General features: G+C 45.4%; 1 protein-coding gene across 1 annotated transcript in view; it reads left to right on the forward strand.

Moving 5' to 3' along the window:
* The first annotated feature begins 2,438 nt into the window (after positions 1–2,438).
* Positions 2,439–18,165, forward strand: part of dcn (decorin) — a 38,350-nt gene continuing 22,623 nt past the window's right edge. The window contains exons 1-2 of the mRNA XM_055650608.1: positions 2,439–2,815; positions 16,885–17,098. Coding sequence (XP_055506583.1) covers positions 16,915–17,098 — 184 coding nt within the window. The 5' untranslated portion in view covers positions 2,439–2,815; positions 16,885–16,914. The remainder of the gene's footprint in view (positions 2,816–16,884; positions 17,099–18,165) is intronic.

Raw genomic sequence — 18,165 nt, forward strand, 5'->3', positions numbered from 1 at the left:
GTAGCAATTTTGTTATACAAAATTTAGCCCATGAAGTGCCCCATAAAAGATTACTGCATTAGATAAGCACCTGTGGACTTTAATGTAATAGGTTAAGTCCAGGGGGTCAGATATGGGGCTTTATGTTTGGGACAGATATATTGTCAGTGCAGAGGGGCTAGGAGCAAGGCCAAGTGTGCATCCAGAGTCAAGGTCTGGAATAGTACTCGGTTTGCAGTCAATGCTGTGACAATGGTAGTGTTCAGCACTGGGAACCTCAGCAGGTAAGCAGCTATGATCAGGGTAGAATAGGGGGCCAGGTGTAAGGCTGGACTCAGGGTCCAGAGAGAGAAGGTATGCAAGTGGAGTCAGGGTCAGGAGCAGTACCAGGTGTGCAGTGAGACCCAGGTTGGTCAACATGGGCCAATTACTTGATTATAATCTGATTTCCATACATGAATATACTAAGATCATTCATGTGCTGCTCCTGTTGATCAGAGCCTGGCTCCATTTTTGGAATGTAATTTAGCCTAACCTTATTCATAGCTAATGCAATTTAAAGCATAAATATTGCATTCAAGTGTATGTTAAAAGACTCACTACAGTATGCACCAGATTGCACAATTTCAAGCTAAAAAAACGCAAAAGCCCCATTCCCCCCCCCCCCCTCCCCCAGTCGCTACGCTCCTTCGGGCTTGGTGTCTTGCAATTTCCCACCCCCAACTTTCACCCAATGTTGGCAGCCCTGGATACAAGGTGGAATTAGGCTCTTCGGTGACCAGCAGACCAGCGATCACCCCATACACTAGTTCTATCCTACACACTAAGGACAATTTGAAGAAGACAATTAATCTACAAACTTGCATGTTTTTGAAATGTGGGAGGAATCCCGAGCAGCCAGAGAAACCCCACGTGGTCACAGGGAGAACGTGCAAAGTCCATACAGACAGCATCTGGAGCCCGGATCGAGCGTGGATCACTGACGCTGTAAGTCAGTAACCCTACCGCTATAGCACTGTGCAGATCATTGTTGGCCTAGATTCTGGTGAAGCTGCACTTGGAGTATTGAGTTCAGTTTTGATCACACTGCTATAGGATAGTTGCCCCGAAGCTGGACAGAGTGCAGAGAAGATTATCAAGGATGTTGCCAGGACTCGAGGTCCTCTGCAATCGGGAGAGGTTGGGCAGGCTGGGGCAATGTTACTACATCCACACAATATTAGGGCAAGAGGCTGCGGGATATTATAAATTCTGGAGGGGAATAAATAGGGTGAATGCACAGAATATTTTTCCCCAGTGGTAGGGAATCAAGATCCAGAGGACAGAGGTTTAAGATGAGAGGGGCGAGGGTAAATAGGAACCTTGGGAAATACATTCTTAAATAGGCAAAGTTGTCACAGAGGGTGATGTGTATATCGAATAAGCTGCCAGGGGAAGTTGTTGAGGCATGTGTAATATTTAAAAGACATTTGGAGGGGTATATGGATAGGAAGCTTGAGGGATATGGGTCAAATGCCATTTGGGGACTAGATTAGATGGAACTGCAGATGCTGAAATCTTGAGTAAAACACAAATTGCTGGAGGAACTAAGAGGGTCAAGCAGCATCTATGGAGGGGATAGACAGGCGACATTTCAGGTCATGTCGGGGTCCTTCATAAGACCCATCTGGTGCAGATGGGGCATGGACCGAAGAGCCTGTTACCCTGCTATAAGACTCTATGACTCTATCTTTCAGCACAGTAGTGCAGCGGTAGAGCTGTGACCTTACAGCACCAGAGTTCCAGGTTTGATCCTGACTACGGGTGCTGTCTGTACGGAGTTTGTACGTTCTTCCTGTGACCGCGTGGGTTTTCTCCGGGAGCTCCTGTTTCCTCTCACACTCCAAAGACGTGCAGGTTTGTAGGTTAAATGTCTTTGGGTAAAATTGTAAATTGTGCATGTTAATCACAAAGTAACTCTGTGGGGCTGTTACAAAGGGCCATAATGATGTGTTGAATGAACATTTGCCATTTATTTGATTTTATGAGGGAATTTATACAGCTTTGTCCATTCAGCTTCGAGAAAGGACACTGAATGAGGCTTATTTTGGTCTACTCTGAAATCCCACTGGGCTGGTTCATTATAATTCTAAAAATGGCTGGGTTTTTTTGTGTCAACTTAATGGCAGGTTTCCCAAAGAGAAGAAGAGATTTATTTTTATAAAGAGCGCAGATTTTTTTGGGAGATTCTGGCAGGCAACTTCTCCATTTTCTAGGCACCCTTAAAGGAACAATCCACCAAATTATTTATAATCAGCCAATTATTCCCCTAAACAATATTTTTGCAATCATGGAAAAAAAAGTTATTGCGGTTCCCTTTTCTAAAACATTAACGACGACATCTTTGATAAATTACAGGTTGAGAGGTTGTGGGTGTGTTCAAACAAGCCGCCAATTCCCTTCACTAACCCGGGAACACACAAGCCAAACAGAGGGAGGATACTAACAAAGACTGATAAAAGTGTTCTTGGCTCCCACCAATGATATATGATTACCATATGATCTGAAGTTACCGGTGTGTGTGTGTGTTTGTGTCTGTGTCTGCGTGTGTGGAATTCGCTTCAGTCATTGCACCCAAGTCTGGAAGACTTGTTGAGGCGCACAAAGCAGGCGACCCCTCTTTCTTTCTCCCCTCCTCCTTTTCCTCTGTGTGTGTCTCTCTCTCTCGCTCTCTCTCTCTCACCAAGACAGCGACCTCGCTCCCTCCTCCTGCACACCTGTGTGCTGTGTACAAGCCCGGAAGATTCACCATCTCAACATCTTAGAATAGACTGGGACCCATCCGAGCAACTTTGAGGTATGGCTCGCGTCCAGAGTTGATACAGTCAAAGCTACGTTTCATTGTGATTGATTTTATTTGTTTTTTGTTTTGTGTGGGAGAAAAAAAGAAAAGAATTGGTTCTGATGTTGAATGATATGTTTGCAATTCGTTAACTCCGGCAGATTTTCTACGGCGAGGCTTCACGTCCTCCACAAAAGAAAGTAACAATTGTATTGTCTTATTGCAAAATAGTTTGCTGGTTGAAGTTCTTCTGCACACGGGTGATTTCTAAATGGCGTGTGTTTAACGTGAGGGACGAGCGGTGCCTTGCGATGTTTGATCTGGTTTGAATGGCGTTAATTCTGGACAAGTTGTCGAGTCCGTCTCTGAAAAACTGTAACGGTGCATACTGGCATAAATGAAAAGTGACCTTGTATTTAGTAAGTGTACGCTGCAGTGCCCGGGAGGGTTGAATGGTTTCAGTAAAACTGAACAACTGATCAGCTTGTGTTAGGACTGGGGTCATTGAATGAACATGTGAATACCACCGGACAAACTTACCAGTCCCACACTGGCGGTCCTGCGATCATATGGGATTAGTTAGGTTTTATTTGCTTTGCCTTAAAAAAAAAGGGGGCATACTTTTTAAAGCGACTGTCATCCTTGTTGGCGGTTTGTTTGCATTATATCTCTCGAATGTCTGTTTGTTTTGTGTGTGTATATGTATAGATGTATTGATATGTGTGTGTGTATATGTGTTTACATGTATGTGTGTGTGTGTATATATCTGTGTGTACACGTATAAATATATATATATATATATCTATATATATATATACTGAACTTTTTGTGTTTATTACATTGTTTACAGAGTACTCTATGTATATATGTGTGGAGCTGCTGCGAGTAGGAATTTAATTATTCCTCTTTATAACAATAAAACTCTTGACTTAGCTCTTGATGCAGGGGGCTGTGCGTGGGGTGGGCTGGGGGAAGTGGCGATTGAAGCGTAAGTGTTTTTCTAGTTTACATTCCATTCATAAAGTCAAGACCATAAAAAAAACCTGATAACGTGGCAGCCCAGATGTGTGTGATGTAACGGCTCCACCCAGGGCCGCAGGGGGGCCACTTGTGGGAAGGGAGGGAGGGAGAGGGGGATAGATTAATGCAAAAAGTAATTGCAGTCGTTTTAGTTTCCTTGTGTAAGGAAATTGGTGAGCAGATTCCCAGCAGGATTGGTGAAGAGCATTTGATGTATAGCGTCATAGAGAGATTCAGCATGGAGAGAGGCCTTTCGGCCCACAGAGTTTGTGCTGACCATCAGCCATCCATTTATATTAATCCCACACTAACCAAGCTTTTTAATCTCCCTGTACTGTCATCAACTCCCCCCCAGATTCTACCACTCACCAACACCAGCGGCAATTTACCAATGTTCGATTGCCTTTAGGATGTGGGAGGAAACCTGCACATTCCCAGGAAGAACCTGCAAACTCCACACAGGCAGTGCCTGAGGTCGAGACTGAACTCAGATTTCTGGCACCACGAGGCAGCGATTATGCCAGCGGCTATGCCAGCTACACCACTGTGCCACACTTGTGCCCGATATAAAGATTTATAAATTCTCGTGTTAGGCATACAGCATGAAAACAGGCCATTCAGCCCAACTTCCCCACATCAACCGAGATGCCCTATCTGCACTGGCCCCATCTGCCTGCATTTGGCCCATATCCCTGTAAACCTGTCCTATCTATGCACCTGCCTAAATGCTTCTTAAACATTGCGATAGTACCTGCCTTAACTGCCTCCTTTGGCAGCTCTTTGCAGACACCCACCACCTTCGGTGTGAAAAAGTTGTCCCTCGGTTCCTGTTAAATCTTTCCCCCCTCACCTTAAACCAATGTCCTCTGGTTCTTGATTCCCCGACTCTGGGTAAAAGACTCAGTGCATCTACCCTATCTAATCCCCTCTAATTCTGCTCTTAATGAATATCCTTCACACTTCCTTTGATGCGGTGTTTTAGTCCATACGTCACCCACACTGGGAAGATGCCAGTGGAAGTTCAACAACCCCGAATTACAACAGGGCACTCAGTGTGGGCTTGGGATGTTACTCCACCTGGGAACGGATAGCTTTGGCCTGGGATGGAAGGGCTAAAGGGCTGAGTGGCCTCTTTCTGTTCTGTGTCAATTTAATGATTGGTGAATTGACATTGGTAACTGATAAGTAGGTCAGAGACATGCCCCAGAGTTGAGAAGCAACAAACTGAGGCATGAACTGAGGCAGGTACTAAACAACATTGCAGGTACCACAATAACATGTAATACACATTTAGACAGGTACAAGGATAGGAAAGGCTTAGAGGGATGTGGGCCAAAACGCAGGCAGGTGGGACTAGTGTAGATGGGGCAACTTGGTCATCATTGGCAAGTTGGGCCAAAGGGCCTGTTTCTGTGTAGTACAACTCTATGACCCCATCCATGGTCAAGTCCAATGCACTGTCCAATACCACTGTTGCAATTGCCTTTCTTTTTACTGCTACATTAAACATACATCAATATTGGTAGGTATAAAATGTCCCTTGAAAAAGACCAGGTGAGTTTTTTTTATGCAATGTCAAAGGTGGTGAATGACAATACAGAAGGCAGTTTGACCCATGTGGAATAGATAGGGTGAATGAGTGCATGGTCTTTTACTCAGAGCAGAGGAATCGAGAACCAGAGGACATAGATTTAAGATGAGGGGGGAGAGATTTAATAGGAACCTGAGGAGTAGCTTTTTTACACAAATGGGTGGTGGGTGTATGGAATGAGCTGCCTGAGGACGTAGTTGAGGCAGGTACTATAAAAAGTTTGCAAAACATTTATAGGAGAGGTTTGGAGGGATATGGGCCAAACGCAGGCAGGTGGGACTAGTGTAGATGGGACATGTTGGACGGCATGGGCAAGTTGGGCCAAAGGGCCTGTTTTCACACTCTATGACTGTCCGTCTCTGCTAGCACACTCAAAGCCTGATCTAATCAGGCACTTGTTCACATCGGGAATAATTTATTGCATTTTGCAAAACCGCTGACCATTCCAAGTGGTGCTTTCAAAGTTGGAGCAAGTTGCTGCATGAACTCTTTCTTCCGTGTTGCCTCTTGTTCTTTTGCTAAATCAGTGTCCTCCCTCGGTCGACCACACAGCCAATGGGGAACTATTTTTTTCCCCTTATTTACAGTTGAAGCATAACTAGGACCAGTCTCGGCCCGGTCACTCCCTTTTCCCTCCTCTCCCATCAGGCAAGCGATACATTTTTACACAAAGGGTGGTGGGTGTATGGAACGAACTACCTGAGGACATAGTTGAGGCAAGTGTGAAAACGCACACCTCCAGATTCAGGGACAGTTTATTGCCAGCTGTTATTAGACAACTGAACCGTCCTATCAGCAACTAGAGAGTGGTTCTGAACTACCATCTACCTCATTGGAGACGCTCAGACTATCTTTAATTGGGCTTTACAGGACTTTATTTTGCACTAAACGTTATTTCCGTTATCACGTATCTGTATTGTCTTTCCGTTGACTGATTTGCACGCAACAAAAGCTTTTCACAGTACCTCAGTACACGTGGCAATAAACTAAACTGAAACAGTATCTGTCTGCTGTGGACAGCTCGATTGTAATCATGTATAGTCTTTCCGCTGAGTGGTTAGCACGCAACAAAAGGTTTTTCGCTGTATCTCGGTACGTGTGACACTAAACTAAACTAAAGTAAAGATGTGAATAAGTTGGCATATCTCTCTATAGTCTGATAGTCCACAGGTCTCCAATGAGGTAGATGATAGGTCCGGACTGCTCTCAAGTTGGTGATCGGAAAGTTCAGTTGGCTGATGAGAGCTGGGAAGAAACTGTCCCTGAATCTGAAGGTGTGCGTTCTGTACCTATTGCCTGATGGAAGACGGGGACATCTCCAAAGAGAACATCTCTTGCATTCACAACGTTGCCAACATTCTGCAATGAGTCGTCCTCTGTCTTCCTCTTGGAACCAAATGGCATCTTCACCACCCGTTCGAAAGTCAAGCCTTATCTTGGAATCTGGAATCTTTCCTCTTCACTCTTTGGAAGACATAGAGTTATAACATGGTACAGCACAGAATATAACATGGAAGCAGCCTCTTCATCCTAACCTTGCTCATGCCAAGTTGGCATATTGCTAGTTCCATTAGCCTGTATTTGGCCCACAGCCATCTAAACCCTTAAAGCATCCAAAGGGACTTTGCAGGTATGTTTTTTGGATGGCTGTGACACTGAGCCTCAAAGTGTGATATTAGGATGGAGCAAACGGGATATTAGTTGGAAAATCTCATGGAACTGAGAGAGGTTGAAGTGGATTCGTAGCAGGAGTGCAGGCAGCCAGGCCAAGGCTGCCATTGGTGGGCATTAATGTTGAGAAAATGAGAGATGTCAGCGGATGAGTAATGAATTGGAGAACCAGCATAATCCAGGGCCAGTCTCACCCCAGTCGCTCCCTCTTCTCCCCTCTCCCATTACGAAAGAGGTACAGAAGCCTCCAGATTCAGACAGTTTCGTCCCAGGTGTTATCGGGCAACTGGACTGTCCTCTCACCAACTAAAGAGTGGTTCTGACCTCCCACCTAACTCATTGGAGACCTTTGATCTATCTTTAATTGGACTTTGTCAAACGTCAATGCCAAAACTTGCATGAAAATGTTGTACCCTTTATCCTTCGTCTGTGCACTTTGGATGGCTTGAATGTATTCATGTACAACCTTATCGTTGAGTGGATAGCACAGGACTAAAAGCTTTTCACTGTACCTCGGTACATGTGACCATGATAAACCAAACTAAACTAAACCTTCTTGCAGGAGGAGGTTATGAATGAAGAGAGAGGCAATGACACAGAAGGAGTTAAAATGAGTGTCAAGGTTATATGTTAATGCGTTTACCTTGTCTTTTGGCTTTTCATCCTCGATTTTATTACCTATTTCTTACACAATGAACACTCCAACATTTTGGCATGTTTAACTAGCGGGAAAGTACCTAGCTCGTACAACATGAGAGTTTCACTTTGGTTCAGCACTGTCCAGTCCAGTCTACATTCAAGCAGTGGGTTTGAGTTTAGTTTATTGTCACATGTACCGAGATATAGTGGTAAGCCTTTGTTGTGTGCTAACAGGTTTGTGGAAAGACAATAGATGATTACAATCGTGCCGTTCACAGTGCGCAGATACATAATAAAGGGTATAACGTTTAGCGCAAGATAAAGTTCAGTAAAGCCCGATCAAAGGAAGAGCGAGGGTCTCCAATGAGGTAGATAGTAGCTCAGGAATGCTCTCGAGTTGTTGGTAGAATGGTTCAGTTGCCCGATGATGTTAGGAGATAATCTTGTTCAACTGTATTTAGGGCTGGTACCTAAACAAACTCCTACACATTGGTACAAACCTAAAACGTCACCACACCAGAGTAGAGCATGATATTCTTACACCCATTTAGCAAGGCTCCTAATTAAATTGTGTCAGTGTGACTTTTGATTTGTGGAAGTGTGATGTAGTCATCAACAACATTCTGAGGAGGGATGTGCTGGTGTTGGAGAAGGTCCAGAGGAGGTTTATGCGAATGATCTTAGGAATGATTCGGTTAACATATGACGAGCGTTTGACGGCACTGGGCCTGTATTCGCTGGAGTTTAGAAGGATGAGGGGTCACCTCATTGAAACTTCACCGAATAGTGAAATAGTGTTAACATATGACGAGCGTTTGACGGCACTGGGCCTGTATTCGCTGGAGTTTAGAAGGATGAGGGGTCACCTCATTGAAACTTCACCGAATAGTGAAATAGTGTTAATGTGGAGAGGATGTTTCCAATCCACACCAACCAACAATCACCCATACACGAGTTCTACCCTACACTGAGCCACCGCAAACGTGGAACCACAAGATGTACTTGAGTCAAAGGCCAATGGCGATCACCAGGATGCTAATGGTGGGGACTGAATAATTGTAGTGCCATTAAATGTTAGAATAATGGAATATTTTTTGATGACATGGGTTACAGAACTGAAGCAGGGCGATGGAGTTAAGATATAAGAGTTTTATAGATTGTTGTAAATGGGCTCATGGGGTTTAATAATGTTCACTGGTGCTGATGAATTTCAGGCCCAATGCAAGTTATTTATAATTAAACAGTACATATAGACATAGACATAGAACAGTACAGTACAAGAACAGGCCCTTCAGCCCACAGCATATATGCCAAGCATTCAATTCAATTCAATTCAATTCAATTCAATTTTATTGTCATTGCACAAATACAAGTATAGGTACAACAAAATGCAGTTTAGCGTCTGGTCATAGTCATAGTGCAAGATAGTAGAAGTAAAAATAAAAATACAAAGTTGGCATACAATAAAAGTTTAAAATAAATACTGGTTAACAATGTGTGGATTGTGGATGAATTAAAACTGATACATAGGCAGATAACTGTATACAAGTGGGAGAGTCTAAGGATGGCTAGCGTCGGGACTCCGAGTTCAGCAGTGTAATGGTGTTGTTGAAAAAGCTGTTCCTCAGCCTGCTTGTGCGAGACCTGAGGCTCCTGTACCGCCTCCCTGATGGGAGGAGGGCAAACAGTCCATGGTTAGGGTGAGAGGGGTCCTTGATGATTTTCCCGGCCCGTCTCAGACACCGTTTTCGGTGGAGGGCATCCATGGCAGGGAGCGGGGCACCGATGATGTGCTGAGCGGTTTTCACCACCCGTTGCAGTGCCTTCCTGTCAGCTGCGGTGCAACTGCTGTACCATACCGTGAAGCAGGTGGTCAGGATGCTTTCGATGGTACAGCGGTAAAGGTTGGACAGGATCTGGGGGGACAGGTGAGCTTTCTTGAGCCTCCTCAGAAAGTAAAGGCGCTGCTGCGCCTTTTTGATCAATTTGGTGGTATTGAGGGGCCAGGACAGATCCTCTGAGATGTGTACCCCGAGGAATTTGTAGTTGGAGACGCGCTCCACCTCAGCCCCGGTGCCAAGACCAACGTTAATCTACCGGCACCTAACCTACAGTATATCCCTTCATATCCATATGCCTATCAAAAAGTGTTATAAATGCCATTAATTGCCCCCTGATGCCACCACTAATGCCAGCTGCCTGATAACAACTGAGAAGAAACTGTCCCTCAATACCTCCAGATTTGGTAAGGTCACCAGCATAATCAAGGACGGGTCTCACCCCGGTTACTCCCTCTTCTCCCCTCACCCATCAGGCAAGAGGAACAGAAGTGAGAAAACTCACACCTCCAGATTCAGGGACAGTTTCCTCCCAGCTGTTATCAGGCAACTGAACCATCCTCACCTACTGGAGAGCAGTCCTGAGCTACCATCTACCTCATTGGAGACCCGCAGACTATCTTTAATCGGACTTTACTGGACTTTTTCTTGCACTAAACGTTATTCCCTTTATCCTGTATCTGTACACTGTGGATGGCTTGCTTGTAATCACGCATAGTCTTTTCGCTGACTGGATAGCACGCAACCAAAAGCTTTTCACCGCACCTCGTTACACATGACAATAAAGAAACTGAACTAAAGCTAAACTAATGTATCCGCTTCAACCGCCATTCCTGGCAGTGCATTCCAGGTACTCACCATCCTCTGTGTTTAAAAAAAAACTTGCCCCACATGTTTCCTTTAAACTTTGCCCCTTTCACCACCATTTTAAGAAGGTCTACTCCAAATCATAAAATGACCAAGATATTCCAAAATTGGACAATTAATTTTGACATCTTTTTCATATCAAACAAAGCAAAACCTGCTGGCTTGAAGCAAGGTTCTTGCAATTATTTCGGAATGTTGCTTTGTTATCTCTGTAATGTATAGAAATATATTAATGGTATGATATTGACTGCTTTGGTATGTTGTTCATATTTACCGGTAAATAATGGAATTTAAAAGACAAAACCAGCCCAAATCAAATGGTTATCATCTGAGAATTCTTCTGTTATCTTAGTGATCTAATACGATAAATTCACCAGATGCCTTCTGAAAATTATAGTATATTCTCGCTTTATTGGGAAAAAAGTCTTAGATTCAACTTAAGAAATCCATGGATATTGCATGGAGCAGTAGATAGAATGGCAACCAGCTTAATTGTCACCTTCAAGAACTCATACAACTTTCAGCCCTATCTACTGCAACTTTATTTACTTAGACCCGCTGAGTTACTCCAGCACTTTGTGTCCTTCTATCCAATGACCTAAGCAGATTGCAGTTCCCACATTATCATAGGGATATTTATTCCTTTGGAAACGAGCCCTACCATTACCATTGACCAATAGTACTGTATCCCACCCACTTCCGATGAAGGGATAAGCGCAATTGAAGACTATCTTCACCTCTACACTAAGTGTTAGCAGCTTTATCTGGTATAACGTTACAAAACAAGGCCTGATATTTTTAGCCCATGATGTACTGCATCCAGAAATATTTCCTTTGCATTTGCATGGAATGAGCTGCCAGAGGACGTAGTTGGGGCAGGTATTGCCTCAATTTAAGAAACATTTAGACAGGTACATGGACGAGACAGGCTTCGTGGTATATGGGCCAAATGCAGGGAGATGAAACTAGTGTATATTAGTCGGCATGGGCAAGTTGGGCTGAAGGGCCTGTTTCCATGCTGCATGACTCTACGGGTCTAAACAGACGTTCCTCTCTCCATTTTAAGCAGCTCCATCTTTTTTCTCCTGCACACCCTGGGTGTCCTGGGGCCAGAAATGACAGCTGGATGTTAAACAGATGTTTTGAGCTTAGGAAAAGAGAACCTGCCACAAGTTTGCTAAAGGATGAGGTGGAGTCTCAGTATGTCGGCGTTTGGATCGGACAAGTAATTTGTCATGTTTCAATAACTGAGCAGAAAAACAGAGCGTAGAATAATATGAAGGACCAGTGAGTGATATGTTTAGTTTAGTTTAGTTGAATTGAGTTCAGTTGAGATGAGTTGTTAGTTCTTTCTGATCAGTCTTATGTGCTTTTAATGCTATTTCTTGTAACACTACAGTTACCAGATCGGTGAATGTTGTGCATTCTCTGACTTATGGTTGACAGTAAAAATGGAACCCATTCATTGCCCAGGGATGACTTGTAATTCGTAGACTAGACTTTAGAGACACAGCATGGAAAGAGTCCCTTTGGCCCATCCAATACCTGCCGACTGGTGATCACCCGTGCACTCGCACTATCCTACACACTAGGGATAATTTACAATTTTTACCAAAGCCAATTCACCTACAAACCTGTGCATGCTTGGAGGGTGGGTAGAAACCGGAGCACCCAGAGAAAACCCACGTGGTCACAGAAAGAACGTACAAACTCCATACAGACAGCACCTGCAATCACGATTGAACCCAAACCTCTGGCGCTGTAAGGCAGCAACTCTACCGTTGTGCCACTGTGCCACCCTGTTGAGTTGAGTTGAGCTGAGTTTATTATTGTCATCTGTGCCGAGGTCCAGTGAAATGCTTCTGTTTGCCTGCAATCCAGTCAAAGAAATTACTATACATGATTACAATCAAGCCGTCCACAGTGCAAGGAAAAAACGGTCCAACTTTTCAATGCAAGACAAAGTCCGATTAAAGATAGTCCAAAGATAGTTCAATGAGGTAGATGGAGATCAGGGTCCGCACTCTAATTGGTGACAGCTGGGAAGAAACTGTCTCTGAATGTGCAGTTTCAAACTTCTGTACCTCTTGCCTGATGGGAGAGGGGAGAAGAGGAAGTCCAGGGTGAGACTGGTCCTTAATTATGTTGGTGGCCTTGCCGTGGTAACGTGATGTGGAGATGGTGCTTCAGCTGGGAATGCTCAGTGCAGTTAGATAACATGTCTGGTTGTTTGTAGCCTGCAGCTAGTCGCTGGTTCCTTCTGAAGATAGACACAATATGCTGAAGTAACTCAGCGGGTCAGGCAGCATCTCCACAGAAAAAGGATGCGTGACGTTTGGGGTCGGAACACTTCTACAGACGGAAAGTAGAGGGGAGGGAGCTAGAGGTAAGAAAGGACCAGAACAAAGCTGGGTGACAACAGATGACCAAGGAAGGGTGGAGCCCATAATGGCTGGGGAAGAGGTGATAAAAAATGGGATACCAGGATATGAACAGTGTAACTAGTAGGACAAGGGGGGGGGGGGGGGGGGGGGGGGGGGGGGGGGGTGGGGGGGGGTGGGGCGTGGGGGGGGGGGGTGGGGGGGGGGGTGGGGGGGCGGGGGGGGGGGGGCGGGGGGGGGGGGGGGGGGGGGGGGGGGGGGGGGGGGGGGGGGGGGGGGGGGGGGGGTAGAGGGGGGGGGGGGGGGGGGGGGGGGGGGGGGGGGGAGGGATGGGGGAGAGAGGGACGCATAGTCACACAGTGTGGAAACAGGCCCTTCGGCCCAACTTGCCCACACCTCCCAACATGCCTCAGCTACACTAGTCCCACCTGCCTGCATTTGGTCCATATCCCGTTAAACCTCCTATCCATGTACCTGTCCAAATATTGCGATAGTATCTGCCTCAACTACCTCCACCGGCAGCTTGTTCCATACACTCACCACCCTTTTTGTGAAAACGTTATCCCTCAAGCTCCTACTACGGGAAAAAAGGGTGCATCCCACCGCGTGGCCCTTCGTGGCAGCCTCGCCTTCGGCCTGAGTGTCTATTTTGTCTTTTTTTTGTTATTTTTATTGTTATAAAATATTGTGTGAATGTTCTCTGGTTTGTTTTATGTGGGGGTTGGGGGAGGGGGATGGGGGAAACTTTTTTTTCGATCTCACCTTGCCGGAGATGCGATTGTTTTCCGGATCGTATCTCCGGTCGCTCTGCAGCCTAACATCATGGAGCTGGAGGCCTTGCTCGGGGCTGACTTTGAGCCCCACCGCTGGGCGTGGACTTATGATCGGAGTCGATTCCTTACCTGGGATCGACGCTCCAACCACGGCCCGCAGACTTTAACATCAAGGAGCTCGCAGTCTCGGGTTGAGACCGTCGTCGGGAAGCTCCAGAAACCACACGACGTGTGACTAGCCCCGACCCGGGGTAGATCGCCCGGCGCGGGGGAGCTGAGATTCCCCCCCGTTGCACGAGCTCGATCGCCCTGTCGAGGAAGGCCTGCCACCGGTTACGGGAGTAAGATCGTCCCGTCAACGGAAGGTTAGAGGCCACTAACTGCTGGAGGACAAAGAAGGAAGAGATTGAACTTTTTTTCGCCTTCCATCACTGTGAGGATGCAGAGGAGTCACTGTGATGGATGTTTATGTTAAAATGTATTTTGTGTATTCTATTGCTTTTTATTAGTATAACTGTATAACAAATCAAATTCCTCATATGTTGCAAAACACATTTGGCTAATGAAATATGATTATGATTATGATTAAATGGGCCGAGTGTAAGCGGGTGTTTGATGGTTAGTTTGGACAATGGGGCGAAAGAAAAGGGGACCTATTTCCACGCTGTAAGACTCTTAATTCCTTGGTTTTAAATTTGAGCAACAAGCCTAGATGTCAGATTCCAGATTCCTTTCCAAGTTTTTCCTGGACACTTTCACTCACTAACACGTTTTAAAATCACTAGCAGACTTGGTGTCTGCAATGTCTGTTTTAATATGTCAGGTACAAAGGAACTGGCCAGTCACTGACCTTGAGGGTGGCTCGAAGTAAATTCCTTTATTTCTAAACCAACATTTACTCAAATGCAAGGGAGATCTGGTGAACAGGGAGGAACCCAGACTTGCTCCAGTTTAAGAATAACATCCCAGACTAACAACTATGTGAAGGTTCCTCATTATTATAAGCAGGCCTCGCTGAGGGTGCTGAAATGGAGGCTGCTTGACCCAGCGATGTTTTCACTTGGTTGACCTAGCTCTTCATTACACAATCCACTCTGCAAACCGAGTGTGGCACAGTGGTGCAGCGGTAAACTTGCTGCCCTAGAGGTTCAATCCTGACTATGGGTACTGTCTGTACGGTGCTTGTACCTTCTCCCAGTGATTGCGTGGGTTTTCTCCGGATGCTCCGGTTTCCTCCCACACTCCAAAGATGTACAGGTATTTGTAGGTTAACTGGCTTTGGGAAGTTGTAAAATTGCCCCTAGTGTGTACGATAGTGTTAGCTAATGGAGTGATCGCTGTTTGGTGTGGACTAGGTGGGCCCACAGGCTACTGTTTCCCCACGGTAACTCTAAAGTCTAACTCTAAGGTCTAAAGTCTAAATCTTGTTCAAAATAGCATTTTCCCATTGCGGCTTGTAAGAATGTGACGTTTCATCTGAGATGGTAACTGGATATTGTTACCATTATTGTGCCTGGAATCATTGTCATTTCTATTCATGGAAAATGTTCCTGTCTGTAAACAGGACTTTTGTGGACAGGACAGTTCTGGAGGGATTATGATATTGTGGGTAGTAGATGGGCAGAATGGTGGTGCAGCGGTAGAGTTGCTGCCTTGCGGCGCAAAAGATGTGTGGGTGTGTAGGTTAATTGGCTTCTGTAAATTGCCCCTATTGTGAGGGACATAAAACTAGTGATCGATGGCCAGCATGGACTTGATGGGCCAAATAGCTTGTTTCAATACTGTATCTCTAAAACTAAAACCTAAACCAAAAACAGGCATGGTCAGTTTAATGAATGTAGACACAAAATGCGGGAGTAACTCAGCTTTCAGACCGCATCTCTGCAGAAAAGAAACAGGTGACGAAGAGGAAGGATTTCGACCCGAAATGCCACCTATTCCGTTTCTCCAGAGATGCTGCCTGACCCGCTGAGTTACTCCAACATTTTGTGTCTATCTTCGGTGTAAACCTGCATCTGCAGTTCCTTCCTATTCAGATTTATGAATGTTTGTGAAGTGAAATGGGGAGGCAGATGAGTTTAGGGACTGGATTAATACAGGGAACTGCGGTATAGTAACCAATACAGACATTTGGTTGAGAGAAGGGCAGGACTGGCAGCTCAGTGACGCAGGTTGTAGATGTCTTTTAGATGTGCCAGCGAGGGATGTAAAAGAGGTGGAGGAGATGTATTATTGACTAGGTAAGATTCACGGTCGGACTAAGGGAGGACATCTTGGAGGATCTTGCAAGGTATAACTGGGAAAACATGATAGTGTCCATTTTGAAAAGGTGGGCCGAAGGGCCACAGTCAGCCGTGGAGGCCAAATAATTTTAAAATGGAGATTGATAGGTTCTGGATTAGGAAGTTCATTAAAAGTTAATGGGGAGAAGGCAGGAGAATGGGATTGAGAGGGAAAAACAGATCAGCCATGATTGAATGGCCGTTGGGCCTAATTCTGCTCCTATATTGTCTTATGGTCTAATTTGGGCAACATTCAAATTGGGAGAAGTGGTATATGTGTACAAAACGTAACTGCAGGTAAGGAGAAGCTAATGATTAGGTTAGATTAGGTTCCTGATTGTCACGTGACCTGAGGTACAGTAAAGAGTTTGTTTTGAGCACTTTCTAATCAGATCAGGTAATACTATACAGGAATATAATTGTGAAACTCAAGTACAACAGGTAGAGCAAAGGGGGAAGATACCAGAGAGCAGAATTTAATTCTCAGCATAGTAGCATGACAGTTACAGAGACAACGTTCAGAAGTTAATAAATCATAGGAGTAGAATGAGACCATTTGGTTCATCCAGTCATTCAATCATCAATCTTTCCCTCTAAACCCCATTCTACTGCCTTCTCGTACCAATGCCTGCAATGAGGTGGATTGGGGATTTGGAGCCTAGCCTATGGATTAGATACCCTAGCCGATGGATTAACTGTTCAGAAGCCTGATAACTGAGGGGAAGTAGCTGCTCCTGAGTCGGGTGGTGCGCGCTTTCAAGCTTCTGTGTCGTTTGCCGGTCAGGAATGAATGGTGAATGAGAGTCACCCTGACTCCCAGTCTGAAGGAGGGTCTCGACCCCAAATGTCACATATTCCTTTTCTCCAGAGATGCTCTCTGGCCCGTTGCGTTACTCCAGCATTTTGTGTCTACCTTCGAATGGAAGGACATGTTGAGGTGGGAGGAGGTGCATGCGGTCCAGACATTGTACCTGCTGTAAACGCGTGATCTCGCCATCTTGTGTCCTTCTTCTCTTCTCCAGGTGAAGCTGCCGTGGTACTAAGGATCAGCCATGCGTGTGATCATATCCTTGGCCTTCCTCCTGGCCGTCGGCTGGGCCAAGCCTTTCCAGCAGTCCGGCTTCCTTGACTTCATGCTGGAGGATGAAGGGTCGGCGTTTCTCCCTGAGATGGATGTGCCCATGTGTCCTTTTGGCTGCCAGTGCCATCTGCGAGTGGTGCAGTGCTCCGACCTGGGTGAGCTATATTATCTCACAAAGTTCATTCATTCATAGCTTCATAAGTTCTCGGAGCAGATTTAGGCCATTCCGCCCATCAACGCCATTCAATCATGGCTGATCTATCTTTCCCTCTCAATCCCATTCTCCTGCCTTCTCCCCATAACCCCTGACAATTTTACTAATCAAAACTTTGTCAATCTCCACCTTAAAAACACCCATTGGCTTGGCCTCCACTACCTTCCGCGGCAATGAATTCCACAGATTCACCACCGTCTGGCTAAACAAATTTCTCCTCATCTCCTTGCTAAAGGTATGTTCTATTATTCAGAAGCTGTGCCCTCTGGTCCCAGACTCTCTCACTAGTGGAAACATCTTCTCCACATTCATTCTATCCAAGACTTTTCCAGCCCCTCCTTTAATCCGGACAACATGATGAGAGTGCACTTGAAACTCATTATCCAATGTTTTAGACCAGTTTAACATCTGTCTGAGTTGGGGTGTGCCGTAGCCAGCTGTGAAAGCAACAGTTTTTTTGCAGAAGGGTTTGTTCTGGACCATTGTCATAGAGTCACACAGCATGGAAACAGGCCCTTCGGCCCAACTTGCCCATGCTGGACAATATGCCCCATCTACACTAGTCCTACCGACGTGTTTGGCACATATCTCTCTAAACCGGTCTTATCCATGTACCTATCCAAATGTATTTTAAACATTGTGATAGTACCTGCCTCAACTACCTCCCCCAGCAGCTTATTTCACATATCCCCCACCCTTATTGTAAACAAGTTGGCCCTCAGGATCCTATTAAATCTTTCTACCGTCACCTTAAACCCAGGTCCTCTGGTTCTTGATGCCCCTACTCTAGGTAAAAGACTGCATTCTCCCTATCTATTCCCCTGATTATCTTATGCACAGCAATGTTAGATGTTAGCAAAGCAACATCTGAATCAGTCTGTTAGATGGAAGCAATGTTTCAACACATTGGATAACAACCAACACAAATGGAGAAGAACACTATTTTGCATCCATTTTGGAGAAGATTCGGCTGCACATGGGCTTCTTGGGGAAGTAGAACATGGAGTT

This window comes from Leucoraja erinacea, chromosome 19 (genome assembly GCF_028641065.1).
Source record: "Leucoraja erinacea ecotype New England chromosome 19, Leri_hhj_1, whole genome shotgun sequence".
Taxonomy (NCBI): Eukaryota; Metazoa; Chordata; class Chondrichthyes; order Rajiformes; family Rajidae; genus Leucoraja; species Leucoraja erinaceus.